Source organism: Balaenoptera musculus, chromosome 15 (genome assembly GCF_009873245.2).
Source record: "Balaenoptera musculus isolate JJ_BM4_2016_0621 chromosome 15, mBalMus1.pri.v3, whole genome shotgun sequence".
In the NCBI taxonomy this organism is placed as follows: domain Eukaryota; kingdom Metazoa; phylum Chordata; class Mammalia; order Artiodactyla; family Balaenopteridae; genus Balaenoptera; species Balaenoptera musculus.
In genome coordinates this window covers 59747865-59764609 of record NC_045799.1, presented here as the reverse complement: position 1 = coordinate 59764609, position 16745 = coordinate 59747865, and the positions used below count along the sequence as shown (strand labels likewise).

The 16745-nt window shown below is 46.7% G+C and overlaps 1 protein-coding gene across 4 annotated transcripts in view; it reads right to left on the bottom strand.

Moving 5' to 3' along the window:
* SNX29 (sorting nexin 29) overlaps positions 1-16745 on the bottom strand; it is a 569335-nt gene that overhangs the window by 165319 nt on the left and 387271 nt on the right. For all 4 annotated transcript variants that reach the window (XM_036826193.1, XM_036826192.1, XM_036826194.1 and 1 more), the window contains 2 exons: positions 16456-16511; positions 13093-13174 (listed from right to left, as the gene is read on the bottom strand). In XM_036826193.1, the coding sequence (XP_036682088.1) occupies positions 13093-13174; positions 16456-16511 (138 nt within the window). The remainder of the gene's footprint in view (positions 1-13092; positions 13175-16455; positions 16512-16745) is intronic.

The following is a 16745-nucleotide window of genomic DNA, read 5'->3' as shown; positions in this document are numbered from 1 at the left end:
TTCTCAAAGAACCAGCTTTTAGTTTTATTGATCTTTGCTATCGTTTCCTTCATTTCTTTTTCATTGATTTCTGATCTGATCTTTATGATTTCTTTCCTTCTGCTAACTTTGGGGTTTTATTGTTCTTCTTTCTCTAATTGCTTTAGGTGTAAGGTTAGGTTGTTTATTTGAGATGTTTCTTGTTTCTTAAGGTATTGCTCTAAACTTCCCTCTTAGAACTGCTTTTGCTGCATCCCATAGGTTTTGGGTCATCGTGTTTTCATTGTCATTTGTTTCTAGGTATTTTTTGATTTCCTCTATTTGATTTCTTCAGTGGTCTCTTGGTTATTAAGTAGTGTATTGTTTAGCCTCTATGTGTTTGTATTTTTTACAGACTTTTTCCTGTAATTGATATCTAGTCTCATAGCGTTGTGGTCAGAAAAGATGCTTGATATGATTTCAATTTTCTTAAATTTACCAAGGCTTGATTTGTGACCCAAGATGTGATCTATCCTGCAGAATGTTCCATGAGCACTTGAGAAAAAAGTGTATTCTGTTGTTTTTGGATGGAATGTCCTATAAATATCAATTAAGTCCATCTTGTTTAATGTATCATTTAAAGCTTGTGTTTCCTTATTTATTATCATTTTGGATGATCTGTCCATTGGTGAAAGTGGGGTGTTAAAGTCTCCTACTATGATTGTGTTACTGTCGATTTCCCCTTTTATGGCTGTTAGTATATGCCTTATGTACTGAGGTGCTCCTATGTTGGGTGCATAAATATTTACAATTGTTATATCTTCTTCTTGGATTGATCTCTTGATCATTATGTAGTGTCCTTCTTTGTCTGTTGTAATCGTCTTTATTTTAAAGTCTATTTTGTCTGATATGAGAATTGCTACTCCAGCGTTCTTTTGATTTCCATTTGCATGGAATATCTTTTTCCATCCCCTCACTTTCAGTCTGTATGTGTCCCTAGGTCTGAAGTGGGTCTCTTGTAGACAGCATATATACGGGTCTTGTTTTTGAATCCATTCAGCCTGTCTGTGTCTTTTGGTTGGAGCATTTAATCCATTTACATTTAAGGTAATTATGGATATGTATGTTCCTATTACCATTTTCTTAATTGTTTTGGGTTTGTTATTGTAGGTCTTTTCCTTCTCTTGTGTTTCCTGCCTAGAGAAGTTCCTTTAGCATTTGTTGTAAAGCTGCTTTGGTGGTGCTGAATTCTCTTAGCTTTTGCTTGTCTGTAAAGGTTTTAATTTCTCTGTCAAATCTGAATGAGATCCTTGCTGGGTAGAGTAATCTTGGTTGTAGGTTTTTCCCCTTCATCACTTTAAATATGTCCTGCCACTCCCTTCTGGCTTGCAGAGTTTCTGCTGAAAGATCAGCTGTTAACCTTATGGGGATTCCCTTGTATGTTATTTGTTGTTTTTCCCTTGCTGCTTTTAATATTTTTTCTTTGTATTTAATTTTTGTTAGTTTGATTAATATGTGTCTTGGTGTGCTTCTCCTTGGATTTATCCTGTATGGGACTCTCTGTGCTTCCTGGACTTGATTAACTATTTCCTTTCCCATATTAGGGAAGTTTTCAACTACAATCTCTTCAAGTATTTTCTCAGTCACTCTCTTTTTCTCTTCTTCTGGGACCCCTATAATTCGAATGTTGGTGCATTTAATGTTGTCCCAGAGGTCTCTGAGACTGTCCTCAATTCTTTTCATTCTTTTTTCTTTATTCTGCTTGGCAGTAGTTATTTCCACTATTTTATCTTCCAGGTCACTTATCCGTTCTTCTGCCTCAGTTATTCTGCTATTGATCCCTTCTAGAGAATTTTTAATTTCATTTATTGTGTTGTTCATCACTGTTTGCTCTTTAGTTCTTCTAGGTCCTTGTTAAACCTTTCTTGTATTTTCTCCATTCTATTTCCAAGATTTTGGATCATGTTTACTATCATTATTTTGAATTCTTTTTCAGGTAGACTGCCTATTTCCTCTTCATTTGTTAGGTCTGGTGGGTTTTTACCTTGCTCCTTCATCTGCTTTGTGTTTCTCTGTCTTCTCATTTTGCTTAACTTACTGTGTTTGGGGTCTCCTTTTCGCAGGCTGCAGGTTCGTAGTTCCCATTGTTTTTGGTGTCTGCCCCAAGTGGCTAATGTTGGTTCAGTGGGTTGTGTATGCTTCCTGGTGGAGGGGACTAGTGCCTGTGTTCTGGTGGATGAGGCTGGATCTTGTCTTTCTGGTGGGCAGGTCCACATCTGGTGGTGTGTTTTGGGGTGTCTGTGACCTTATTATGATTTTAGGCAGCCTCTCTGCTAATGGGTGGGGTTATGTTCCTGTCTTGCTAGTTCTTTGGCATAGGGTGTCCTGCACTGTAGCTTCCTTGTTGTTGAGTGGAGCTGGGTCTTGGCGTTGATGGAGATCTCTGGGAGATTTTTGCCGTTTGATATTATGTGGAGCTGGGAGGTCTCTTGTGGACCAATGTCCTGAACTTGGCTCTCCCACCTCAGAGGCACAGCCCTGACGCTGGAGCACCAAGAGCCTGTCATCCACATGTCTCAGAATAAAAGGGAGAAAAAAAAAGAAAGAAAGAAAGAAGATAAAACAAAAAGTTATTAAAATAAAAAATAATTTAAAACTTTAAAAAAATAAAAATAAAAAAAGAAAGAAAGAGAGGAGAGCAACCAAACCAAAAAACAAATCTACCAATGATAAGAAGCACTAAAAACTATACTAAAAAACAAAAACAAAAACAAAAATACGGACAGACAGAACCCTAGGACAAATGGTAAAAGCAAAGCTATACAGACAAAATCACACACAGAAGCATACACATACACACTCACAAAAAGAGAAAAAGGAGAAAAAATATATATATCGTTGCTCCCAAAGTCCACCTCCTTGATTTGGGATGATTCGTTGTCTATTCAGGTATTCCACAGATGCAAGGTACGTCAAGTTGATTGTGGAGATGTAATCCGCTGCTCCTGAGGCTGCTGGGAGAGATTTCCCTTTCTCTTCTTTGTTTGCACAGTTCCTGGGATTCAGCTTTGGATTTGGACCCGCCTCTGCGTGTAGGTCGTCTGTTCCCACTCAGACAGGACGGGGTTAAAGGAGCAGCTGCTTCGGGGGCTCTGGCTCACTCAGGCCGTGGGGAGGCAGGGGTATAGATGCGGAGTGAGCCTGCGGCGGCAGAGGCTGGCATGACATTGCACCAGCCTGAGGCGTGCCATGCGTTCTCCCGGGGAAGTTGTCCCTGGATCTCGGGACCCTGGCAGTGGAGGGCATCACAGGCTCCCGGGAGGGGAGGTGTGGACAGTGACCTGTGCTTGCACACAGGCTTCTTGGTGGCGGCAGCAGCAGCCTTAGCGTCTCATGCCCGTCTCTGGGGTCCGCGCTGATAGCCACGGCTCGCGCCCGTCTCTGGAGCTCGTTTAGGCGGCGCTCTTAATCCCCTCTCCTCGCGCACCAGGAAACAAAGAGGGAAGAAAAAGTCTCTTGCCTCTTCGGCAGCGCCAGACCTTTTCCCGGACTCCCTCCCGGCTAGCTGTGGTGCGCTAACCCCTTCAGGCTGTGTTCACGCAGCCAACCCCCGTCCTCTCCCTGGGATCCGACCGAAGCCCGAGCCTTAGCTCCCAGCCCCACCCGCCCCGGCGGGTGAGCAGACGAGCCTCTCGGGCTGGTGAGTGCTGCTCAGCACCGATCCTCCGTGCGGGAATCTCTCCGCTTTGCCCTCCGCACCCCTGTTGCTGCGCTCTCCTCTGTGGCTCCGAAGCTTTCCCCCTCGCCCACCCGCAGTCTCCACTGGCGAAGGGGCTTCCTAGTGTGTGGAAACCTTTCCTCCTTCACAGCTCCCTCCCACTGGTGTGGGTCCCGCCCCTATTCTTTTGTCTCTGTTTTTTCTTTTTTCTTTTGCCCTACCCAGGTACCTGGGGAGTTTCTTGCCTTTTGGGAGGTCTGAGGTCTTCTGCCAGCGTTCAGTAGGTGTTCTGTAGGAGTTGTTCCACATGTGGATGTATTTCTGATGTATCTGTGGGGAGGAAGGTGATCTCCACATCTTACTCTTCTGCCATCTTGAAGCTCCTCTCCCCTTCTTGATCTCTTAAGGGGTCATGATGACCCACCACTTTGTACTTGCACATCTGGATTGTGTCAACTGTCAATAATGCATCATTTCAGGTACAGCCCTCTGTCTCAAAAGAACTTATATAACTGTGCTTTGACTTCTAATCAGTGGAATGGTTCTCAGAGCTTTCTAAGATGCTGTTCCTGGGTTATAATCCTCAATTTGACTTGAATAAAATTTTCCATTTCTTTCTTAGATCGACTGATTTCTTTTTAATTAATTAATTAATTTATTTATTTATTTATTTTTGGCTGCATTGGGTCTTTGCTGCTGCGAGCGGGCTTTCTCTAGTTGTGGCGAGTGGGGGCTACTCTTTGTCGCAGCGCATGGGCTTCTCATTGCAGTGGCTTCTCTTGTTGCGGAGCACAGGCTCTAGGCACACGGGCTTCAGTAGGTGCAGCACACGGGCTCAGCAGTTGTGGCACGCAGGCTCAGTAGTTGTGGCTCACGGGCTCTAGAGCACAGGCTCAGTAATTGTGGTGCATGGGCTTAGTTGCTCCACAGCATGTGGGATCTTCCCAGACCAGGGCTCGAACCTGTGTTCCCCTGCACTGGCAGGCGGATTCTTAACCACTGAGCCACCAGGGAAGTCCCTCGAATGATTAATTTCTGTCAACACGATGTACATTACAGTGCCTGTGGCAGAAGCCCGGCTGCCTACCCAATGGCCAGCTCCCTGCCTGTCTCACCTACTGGCAGAGCTCTCCACCTGCTCAGGGACTGAGACAGGGAGATGCTCATTTTCCCAGCTTTGCTTTCAGTGAGACCATGGCTATGTGACCTCACCTTGGGTCATCAGGATCTAAGCGAAGTCCACAGGAGGGCTTTAGGCAAAGATTTTTCTTTTCGATTAAAAAAATAATGTGTGAGTAAAAACCTCTCTTCTTCCCACTTGGACACTGTCTTGTAAAGAGGAAGTGCTAACAGCTCTGGAAGCCACTGATGTGATTAAGCTATTGAATACCTGAGTCCCCAGCTTTTTGTTACATATATTAACTCCTATTGGTTAAGTCACTTTGAGTGAGATAATATGTTACTTGCAGCAAAAAGCATTCCTAATATAATGTTTAATACTCAATAATTTTACTAGAGTCCATTTCTACACCAATTCAGAAATGGAGATGTCCTACAAGTCCAATATAAGAATTATGGCCAATTCAGATGGCCTTAATTAGCAAAGATTAGAGATTTTACAGAGCAGATCTCAAAGGAGAAGACGTCCTTGACAATGATCAACAATAACCAAATGCCAGCTGCAGTGCCTTGTGAAGAAGACAGCCAGTAGTACATCAGAACTGGGGGTGGTACCTCCTTGAGGCCACCCCAACTGTATTCCAGCAACAGAAACCGAGAACATATATGTGTTTAGCTCATCCAGATTTACACGCCAGCTGTGCCTATGGCTCCACACAAAGAGGCAGCGTTAAACTGGGGTACCATCTTGGGAAACCTCCTCGGAGGAGGCCAAGAGGGTGATGATGCTGTGGGATCACGTACAGGCACCTTGGAGACGCTGGTGAGTAATGTCACTGGTGCAACCCAGTACTCAATAAGTAAAGACTGTACTTGAATTCAAAACAAGACTAAACCTAGCACCAACTGGGCAGCTCTGGGCTGGTGAAACTATAATATACTGGGGCCTGGGCATTAATGCTTTCAGGCTTCCAGGGAGTCCCATTGGGAAAGTGAACTATGATCCTAGGTTTCACCTCTGAGCCCAGGTCTCTCCCTCCAGCAGAGCTCACCCCTCTGCTAAGCCTCCATGGAGCCGCTCAACACGACCCTTGCATTTCAGCTGCTTGATGGGGCTCCGTCCCCTCACCAGACCCAGACACCTTGAGGACAAAGGTATCTTGCTCCTTGCCGCCCCTAAGGAGGCTGATGTGGAGCCCTTGATCAAGTAGATGCTAAATAAAGGCTTTTTTGAGCACACAAACATGCCCAGAGACATTCAGTTCAACAGGGGGTAATTCTTTTATGTTTACTTTCAGGTCTAATTGCTTATCACAAGTCAAGTGGTCCTCAGGTCACTAAGGGTAGTGTCTGCACAGTAGCTGTTTGCCAGGTGCTGTGCCAACCACGTTATCCATCATCGTCTGTTGTCACTTTGCAAGGTGAGTGGTGTTCCATCCCTCCCACCCGTACCTCTCTCTGCAGCCCTTATCTCACGAGACTGTTCTGTTTACTCGAGAGCAACTGTCCCCCTCCAGCCTGTGAGGTTGGGAGGGTAAGTACAATGTCAAGTCTTGCTCACCCCAGGCTCTGCAGCGTTTAGCACATGTCTGGCATCTAGTCGGCCCTCAATCCACAGCTTTGGGATAAATAATGGAATTATACTATGAAAGGGGGGGAAAAAGTTCCTCCTGTTTGAGAAGATAAAGGCAGTAACAGAATAATAGTGACACATATGTCCAAGGGGAGGCAAACAGGCTTTTTCCGTTTGGCTTTTTGTTTTCACCTGTATCAGGCTTTCCCAGAAGCCTTGAGCATCCCAAGAACAGCTGGAGGTTAACGTGCTGTAATCCTCAGAGGTGCGGAGGTGCTTGACTTTGTGGGATGGAAAGTTCTCAAGGAAGGAGAGAGCGAGAACAAAGGCAAAGCCTCCCACAGTTTTGCTTATCATGCAGCACAGAAGCCAACCTGGCTGGAACGAAACTCAGAAATCAAACGATCCACCGCTGTCTTCCCCGCCTGCCTGGTTCACAGCAGGTGTGGTGGGAAGGACCTGGCGTGAATGAGAGAGAATCCCTTGGGCCTCAGAGCTGGTCCCTGTGTCCGCACACCTGGAATGGTAACCGCTAGGGCAGAGGCTTCTGGTCAGCCCACGTTGCTGCAGCTGCCATTCCCATTTCTGTGCGTGGCTCAAACATCCCATCCATCTCTACTTAATGAATCCCCTCCTCTCACATAGCTATACACTTTAAGCAAGCATAAAGATGGAACCGTAGGTAACAGCAACCTTGAGGGCCTCAAGAGTAAACCATCTTAGGACAGAGATGAAAAGGGCTGAAGCACCCGAAGCCTGAGGTGCAAAAACATGACCATCCTCCAAACCACCTGCAGCCCCATGCAGCCCGCCAGACCCTGTGATCTATTATTAATACGAAAAATCATGGGCTTTCCCTGAGCTGCATGTATAAACATGCTCCACTAGAATAAACCTTGAAAACACCTGCCCAGGCTACACAATAACCTTTTGGGGGTGGGGGAACCTCCAACACTGAAGGAGTCTTCTTGGGGTACCGCCTTTTCTCTAAGTCAAGACAACCTCCTGTGGTCCCAAGGAAAGGGGACTTACTCTAGAAGGAAAAAGCTTTGCTGAAACAAAGCAACTTTCTTTACAAAGAAGACCTAATTAGTTGTGCTGGGCAAACGGAATATTGCACCATAGCCAGTGTTTCTGGTGGCTAAATTCAGAGGCTGAAATAAACTCCCACGTAGAGGACTGATTCCAGCTGTACTTACACTAACAGTGCTTTTCAAAGGGAAAGACCTAAGAGTTCAGAGAGTAAGTGTATTGATGTATTATTTCATGCCGATTTAGCGGCTGTAATATTTGCATAAGGAAAAAAAATAAGTAGATTGTTTTAAGGTCTAACATGCCTTTATAAACACTACAGTAGGATATTAAGACAGTGGACCTCAAACTGGTTTGGAAGTTGGGGTATTTGGGAAATAAGAGCAAACATCTGCAAAGGTATAAAGGCTAATTGATTAACAACAAATGTCACTATGTCATGTGGGACAGAAAGTCAGACCCACTAGGACAACTGTGTATTAACACAGAGACAGAGAGAGAGAGAGAGAGAGAGAGAGAGGGAGAGGGAGAGGGAGAGGGAAACTGAGCAAGACCAATTAGTAAATAGGGTTTGGTTTTGTTTTGTTCCATTCTGTTTGTTGCTATTTAATCATTTTGTCTCTGGCTAGTGTCTGCTGGCAGCCAAGCATTAGTTAGCAGGGGCGAGAAGTAAGAAACATTTGTGGAAGAAAAATTTAAATTGGGAAAGTTCTGGACATTAATTTTTTTTTTTAATTTTTATTTATTTATTTATTTATTTATTTATGGCTGTGTTGGGTCTTCGTTTCTGTGCGAGGGCTTTCTCTAGTTGCGCAAGCGGGGGCCACTCTTCATCACAGTGAGCGGGCCTCTCACTATCGCGGCCTCTCTTGTTGCGGAGCACAGGCTCCAGACGCGCAGGCTCAGTAGTTGTGGCTCACGGGCCTAGTTGCTCCGCGGCATGTGGGATCTTCCCAGACCAGGGCTCGAACCCGTGTCCCCTGCATTAGCAGGCAGATTCTCAACCACTGCACCACCAGGGAAGCCCTGGACATCAATTTTACTTTTGCTCTGAAAATTGGTCAAAGGCTGCCATTTCTTACTTTTATGCCAGAACACACCTCAGCACCCACCTTGGGACCCAGGAGCAGAGTGTGGAAACCATGGTGTTTGGAGATACAAACTTTTTTTAATAACTTGCATTCAATCCTGTCAAGGGACAGCACTTCTGGCCAGGATCCTTTGTGCAAAATATACACCCAGACCTCTCCCACAAGACAAGTGGTGAGAGCCCAGTAACACAAGGCAGCGGGTGACCTAGCTAAGTTCTTCTGCAGTCAGAAGTGCCACAGTTCCCAAGCGTCCCAGGGCAGGCTCTAGGGACCCTGCCACTGCTCAAACAAGAGGTTCTGAGAAAGCATCCGTGAAACTCTTCTGTGGCCAGAGCCGTCACGGCCAACAGGCCCTGCTTTAACAATTTTCCAAAGCAAACTTGCCCACAGCTTGGCTCCGGGTTTTGCAGGGCTCTGACGTGTATACTGCAGGGGGCCCGGAACAGATGGACAGAAAATCCCTGGCTTGGTGTCAGGGGGACCCTTGGCCCCTGGCCTCAGGGATGCAGGGGGCCATCCACACGGCGAGTTCTTGGTCAGGCTGGGCCCTTCCAAGCCAACTGCCCCATCTGCTTCTCGGATTTTTAAATCTGGACTCTGCCCACATTCACAGAATCTATGCAAACCAGTACCTTGTCAGAAAATGCTTTGGGGGCTGAAAGTCATGTTACTGAATGAGCTGCTTCTCTGTGTCTTTGTTGTCTTATCTATAAAATGGGGATAATAAGCATTTGTTACCTCACAGGGTTGTTGTGAGGACTGAATGAGCTATTTCATGTAACATACACAGACCACTGAGAGGTGGCGTTTCCCAAATATTATTCCTTCACATAGCACTGTCCTAAACTTCTTGCTGTTTTCCCTATCATACATTCAGTATTTTTCTTTAAGCTGACTCACTTTCTTTCTGCTTAAATTTATTTTAAAAGGAAACTGTACATCACCGTGGTAAATGGAAAAACAGTAGAAGGCAGATGAACAGAAAACAAATACAATGAAAGAAAACAAAGTAGCTAATTGAGCTGGAGTCTGTTGCCGGCCAAAGGCGTTGATCCTGGGCCTTCCTCCATCTTTGCTAAGATGCAGGATTACAGGGCGTTAAAGGCCTAAGGGCCACGTGGAGACTTTCTCTTTCAGGTCATTGCCAGTGACTGAAGAGCTGAAAGGCGAGTGGCCTTCTCCCTGCAGAACTATTTATTGGACATCCAGTCTCCATCTCTCTAAAACCTCACTAAGCACATAGAAGATCACACAGAAGATCATCTTGCTTTCTGCCACTCTGGGAGAGACTGTTCTAGATCATCACCATCCAACAGAGCTTCCTGAGATGATGGAAGTGTGCTGTATCCGCGTTGTCCAATACGGTAGCCACCAGCCACATGTGGCTAAGAAGGCACTTGAAATGTGGCTGGTGTGCCTGAGGAACTAGAGTTTAATTTCTTCCCATTTTGATTAAGTCAAATTTAAATGATGCCACCAATCGTGGCACAGTGGTTAAGAATCCTCCTGCCAATGCAGGGGACGCAGGTTTGAGCCCTGGTCCAGGAAGATCCCACATGCCGCGGAGCAACTAAGCCCGTGCGCCACAACTACTGAAGCCCGCGCTCCAGAGCCCATGTTCCGCAACAAAGAGTATCTCCTGCTCGCAGCAACTAGAGAAAGCCCACGTGCAGCAGCGAAGACCCAACACAGCCAAAAAAAAAAAAAAAACATTTAAATGACCACACGTGGCTAGTGGCTGTCGGACTGGACAGTGCAGATCTACTGAAAAGCTACATGTGCTGATCCTTTTGTCTGGGCTCTTCAAATGAACTATGGTTCATTTTGAGGTTATGCCCTTGGCTTCCTTGGAGGGCGGTCTTAAGGAAACCTGACAGTGATTTGTCATAGGGATGTAACAGGGCATCACCTACCACATTCTTTATTATTGCCTCATCTAAAGCTCTGTGAGGACATTTCTTTTAGAACTCCCTTCGAGGAACTGACATATTTTCTTCTCATTAGCAATGGAATTATCCAAAATAGTCACATTTCCATTTTCACACTGGTTGCCAGGAAGCTCAAAGGAAACTTACAAACCAATGAGAGCAATCACATAGGATCTCATATATATGTATGTATGTATATATATGATTTCCACTGTTCCCTTAATGGAAACACTCTTAGTTTACATCTTCTCTGACTCTGATATTTTATTTCTTACTTCTATTTTATCACTCTTTTCTGAGTTTCTCTAGAAATTATCTCAAATCTTTTGTGGAATTATATAAAACGCATTTTTTTAACTAATAAAAATAATGTCCAACAGTACCAGTATTTTACAGGAGTCACTCTCTCTCCAATATCATTTATCATTTAAAAAACAACAAAATCCAAAAAAATCACACTGTAATGAAGACTTTCTAAAATGCTTCCAAACACATGCTCAGATTTTCCTCTTAGGTACCAACCAGAAGCGTTGTTAGCTAAAAGGAGAAAAACAGTTGCATTCAACACACTCCAAGATCAGGAGAGATTTCAGACAGCCCACAGTGTGGGACGCAGCTGCTCTACGTGACGTGGGAGCTGTCAGCCTCGTGGCTCCGTGAAATCCAGGCCTCATCTTCCACACACTGGCTGGACCACACCCAGGAAAGCTCTGGAAATGGTCAAGGATGGGGAGAGTGCGGCTCGAATCCCACGGTGGCCACTGTGGAAACAATCTCCCAGGCAACGGCATATTTGCTGTGTCCATCTTATTCCTTAACTGACTTTCAGGAGCTAAAAACGGCCCCATTGCTTCCTGGGGTGAGGTGAGGGGGAGGAGTGAAAAAATGAAAGGTCAAGGAAACCTCTCAAGCGATCTCGCATTTTAATTTTGCTCTAAATAAAGCTGTCTGCTTCACTTTTTTCATTCTCCAGGCAACACCTCCCAGCATTCTGATGACCGCAAAGCAGAACTTGAAGGACGCTCAAATGAGAGATTTTTTTTGGGGGGGGGGGGTTTGGTTTGGGATAAAAGGAGAAGAGGATATTCGGAAATCTGTCATATCTAATTCTCTTTTCAAGCCAGAGCTGAGAGCATCAGGAACCCTCAGATTCTCTAACACTTATTAAAATGCTACTGTCGCCCAGCTGAACAAGTAAACTAGAATAACTTTCCGGTGCAAACTTCCTTGCCAAACTCTAGCTCATTTGTCCGTAAGATTTCAGGTAAGAGGCGTGTGTCATGCTTAAGCCCATTCCTATATAACCCATGCCCACTGCCAGTCCTGCCATCAAAGACTAAACACGGCGATCATTTTGGAAGATGAGAAACGAATACCAAGTGCCTACTGGACACCATGTATTTCTAATCCCAACAACAACAGCTGTGCAAAGTAAGCATTATTATTATTTCTGTTTTACAGATAAGGAAACTGAGATTTACCTAAGGCCACAAAACTGAAACCAGGGCTTCTATTCTCAAGTTCAGTGTCCTTTTTGCACCACCCCAGTCTCTGGGGAAACTATCTTAATAGCTGAGAAGACTTCTTCAATGGTCAATTCCCCACTAAGAAAAATGGCAACAAAACTCAAGGCTCTTCACGGAGCTCACGGGGAATAAGAACAAAACGTAATGAAAGTTGTTGTGATATAATTCAACAGCAGAACCAGAAGTGGCTAAGAGTCAAAGTTGAAAAACAAAACAGTCCAGGACAAGTGAACACCAACAGCTGCAGATCAGGTAAGAAAAAGAAAGAGAAACAAGAAAGCCAAGAAGAGGGTAAGTAGGCAGGGCTGGAAGAGGCATCAGAAAATCAGAGAAAAGATGGAGAACTGGGGTCCCAACTGTTGGGGCAAAATCACCTCCAAAACAAAGGTCCCCTGGTTTCAGACACTCAATCCTCAACCGGGGAGGGGGTGATCAGCTCTACCTCAAGGAAGCAGAGGGCACATCTGCAGTGTTCACTTGCCAAGTGTCTGTTGCCCCTTCTTTGGCAAAGAGTGGCCTGGTTTTCATCTGGGGAGCCCCCTCACCCCTCTCTCAGTCATATGGTCAGATGAGGTCAACTCCAACCCCAGTGCCAGTGGGGGTCACATGATTCGAACCTGGCCCATCACAGAAGTCCATCACCCAACCCTGGGGTTTAGGGATGGGCTTGGGATCCAAGACAGACTCCTGAGAGATGCCTGGACAGGCTGAGAGTCTGGTGCTGCTGGGAGGTGCCTGGTCCACCCACAGAGGGCGCCAGCCTGAAAAGGATGCTCAAGCAGAGGAAACCAGGGGAAATGGGAGCAGACATCTGACCACAGGTCCAGGCAGGTCTGAGGCCAGACCCACGCCTGGACGTTTCAGTTGCAACACAAGCCAACAAATCCCATTTCTGCTCAAGCAGTCCGAGCTGAGGGGTCACGGCCACACTAGGAGGCCCGACAGCACGAGAAAGCTCCACCCTGCCTCCTTCTGTCTGCCAGAAGGATCATTTCCTCGGGGAGGTTGGGCAGGTGGATGCTGGCATCTGGAGGTTGTGGCTTCTACGTATGGCACTCCATCGCCAAGAGGCAAAAGCACCAGAGAGTAACAAACAAGTGTGGCCCCCACCCCAGCGGTGACGTCTAACTGAAAACCAGGTAATTACCTGATACACGTGGAATGCATTGGCGGCTCTGCCCCGGAGAAACACTGATGGGATCCAGACGTTGATCAGCGCTCGGTTTGATCTGAACAAAAGAAACATGCAAAGTGGTCATTTCAGTTTACCAAAAAAAGGCCCACGATGTACGGCAACATCTATTACACTTAATTGTAAGCTAAAGCACCAGTTTCCATCTCATTACTTGGTCCCCCAAGATTATTTTTGAGGGACTTAGTTTAAAAAATATATATAGGGCTTCCCTGGTGGTGCGGTGGTTGAGAGTCTGCCTGCCAACGCAGGGGACACGGGTTTGAGCCCTGGTCTGGGAAGATCCCACATGCCGCGGAGCAACTAAGGTCGTGTGCCACAACTACTGAGCCTGCGCGTCTGGAGCCTGTGCTCCGCAACAAGAGAGGCCGCGATAGTGAGAGGCCTGTGCACCGCAATGAAGAGTGGCCCCCGCTCGCCGCAACTAGAGAAAGCCCTTGCACAGAAACGAAGACCCAACACAGCCAAAAATAAATAAATAAATAAATAAATAAATAAAATTTAAATATATATATATATATTTTTTTTTTTAATTTATATATGCAGTTTGTATTCTGGAATGAGAAAGAGCTGCCCTTCAGTCCTTACTGAGTGAGTGGCCGTGGCCCATAGTTTATCTGACCCTCAGTTTGCTCACCTGAAGAGGGGGACGATCACCAGAAGCCCCCCCGAGGCGGGGGAGGGTCAGGAGCACTAGCGCCCACAGGGTTTCTGGAGCGTTTGGAGGAGTCATGCTGCCTCCTCACTGTGCCCACTTTAGACCCTGACCCCCACTTGAAGGTCAGGCTCCAGGAAAGAGCTCAGGAGACCAACACTCAGACTATGCAAGAGATAAGCTCTTTTGGGGTGGGGGAGGGGATTCCAGGAAGCCAGGCACCAATAACCGCTCTTGCAACTTTTCCAAAAACACTGTGTGTGGCTCGAACAGAGCAAAATCATTTACTGAGCACGTACACTGCACGACTCCATGCTTTTCACCTAGATTATCTCGGTTGATCCTCGCCGGCTATTTGAGAGAACTTCAAGGGTTCTTTCGGTTATGTGACAGTTCCGCCTTGCATGATGACTTGAACTAACTCTGAGTCACTGGGCGCACATACCCACCACCACCACTCTTCCACCGGCTGGATCTACATCACGTGAAGCCGATAAGTTAAACTGTCACCGAAACTTCCAGATCAATCATTAACAGCTCTCACAACAGTGCTGTGCAATTCTGGAAGGGCTGGAGGTCCTAGCCTTGTTTCTGCTAGGAGTTGCTCCAGGGCTAAACGCTTTTCCTCGAGCTCTCCTTATCTCTAAAGAGCAGCTCTTGAAATTCGCCAAGCCCCTGTGCTTAGAACACAGCTTGAGACACTGATGATGGAAGAGTCCATGACTCAACAGCCTCACGCTTCTCTCCTGAAGCAGCATTTCTTCTAAGCTCTGAGCCCAGGTGCTGACCGCCTTCATGGGGCAAAATACACCCTACTGATCACCTCCCCAGGGCTCCAAGTACAAACTGCCATTCTGAGGCACCAACTGGTTTGGATATCTAATGACACCCCTCCTGGAAGGTCCCCAAAACTGTGCTAGTGACTAGAGTGTTCCCCTTTCATTTCTGTCGGGAGGGGGAGGGGTGTAGAAGTGTAACTGACACTCTGGTTTTCATTAACCTCCCAGGACTGGTGAGGGCTGGACCACCTCCCAGGGCTCTGGGAGGTCCCCAGGTCCCCCGTACGTGCTCTCCCTTTCAGAGCACATAGCTCGCTGTATTAGAATTGATTGTCCTTTCTCTCCTAGACTTAGAAGTGTGAGTTAAGGGAATAAAATAAATGATCCCGAGTATGGAAGACCAAATAAGTTGGAGGAGTCAAATCTACCAGGGCAGTTGGTATGAAGGGAGGCCAGGGGAGGCTGGGGATGGAGCTGAGGTCAGCCAGGGCCTTCTCTGCAAGAGAAGAGGGAGAGGGAATGGCACTTCCCTCTGGCTTTAGTAGAGATGATCAACCTGGGGGCGGGGGGGAGGAGGAGAAGAGATGAGTGGCTGGACCCGGCAGAGGCTGCCTGAGAGCAGGGACCATGGCTGATTCATCCTCTCCCACCGACGACCTGGCACGACCCCTCCCCGCAGCAGGCACGTGATAAATTCTTGCTTTAGGAATGATCCCTTGCGCCTCACGAGTGGCTCGTCTCTGGGATCCCCTCTGCGGCTTTCACTTCTCTCCCCAGCTGGTCCCCCTTTCCCTCCACCAGGTCACCATCCATGACCCTCTTCACTATGTACTCCCTCCACCCCGCCCCCCAAAGGCCCATGCGAAGCAAAACTCGCCTTTGATTTTCATCCTTCACCTCTTAACCTCCACGACCCCCCTCACCAATCTAACAGCCACCTCCACCTCTACCGCAGCTGCCAAGCACTGCGGGGCCTCTTGATCCCCTCCGCGCTTTTCATAACTCCACTCTTGTGATCTGCGCCTTATGAATGAGGAAACTCAGGCTCAGAGAGGTTAAGTGGCTCGCCCAAGGTCACACCAGCAATGAGTCCCTGCAGTTAAGATTTCAACTTGCTAGCCTGGCTCTAACAAAATGCTCTTCCGATGCCCCGCCCCCTCTCCTGGGGAAGCTGAACCTTCCTCTACTCAGCACAACTAAATGGGAGAGGAGGGACGTTCTGCTTGCCCTTAACTCAGGACTCACTCCTCTCTTCACCAGCCCCAGGGGATTACTGGTCCAAAAACCAAGGCAACTTGATCAGAAAGAATCAGTCTGAAGACCAACTAAATTCCTTAGGGGTTATCAGCAGAGGCGTCAGGCAGAATTAAATCCAATCAAAAATCAGACCAACGTACTGAACTACTGTCATTTCCAATAGCCCAGGAGTTGCAAACTCAAAATTTGAACAGGAGACACCCAGACAATGGAATGAGTGGAGTGGGCCACAGTCAGACAAAAGGGAGCAGTGGGGACTGCAGCAAGCTGACAAGCATGCGCCCTGGATGGAAGAGGCAGCTGCTGCTCAGCTCTAGCTGACGGTGGCCTTGCGGGATTTCTTCTTTTAAAGAAAATGGAGAAATTTAAATTTTCATGTGATACCTTCCGACTCTTAAATGTCAGCCAAAAAAAATTGTTTTTCAATACCCAAAGAGGGAGATAAAAACACATCTGAAGGCCAGACTCAGGCTGCAGGCAAACAACTCCCCACCTCTACAATAACCAAATCAGCCATGCAGGTTTCAACAGCGGTTGCTGGTTCCCTCTACGGTCTCCTGGGACGCAAGCCAAGTAACAGAGTCTTGTTTCTAAAGGGCCCCTCATGAGCAGATGCTGTGGACTTACATTTCAAAATCCGACAAACTCTGGTCTTCGGATGTTTGACTCAAATCTCCAGGCACCTGCCATAGGGAGAGGGGGAAGGGGAGAGAGAAAATGCATCATGGTTACCATGGTTTGCACAATCACAGGAAATTCTGCTTCTCAATGACCCCTGAGCATTTCCTGCTCAGAATGAGGTGAAGAAGCAGTCACTGGAAAACAGTAAGAGATTTTATGGAAGGATGGTTAAAGACGGAGTTACAGTAATAAAAATATGCCACCATGAAAGATCTCAATTACCTTCACAGATAAAA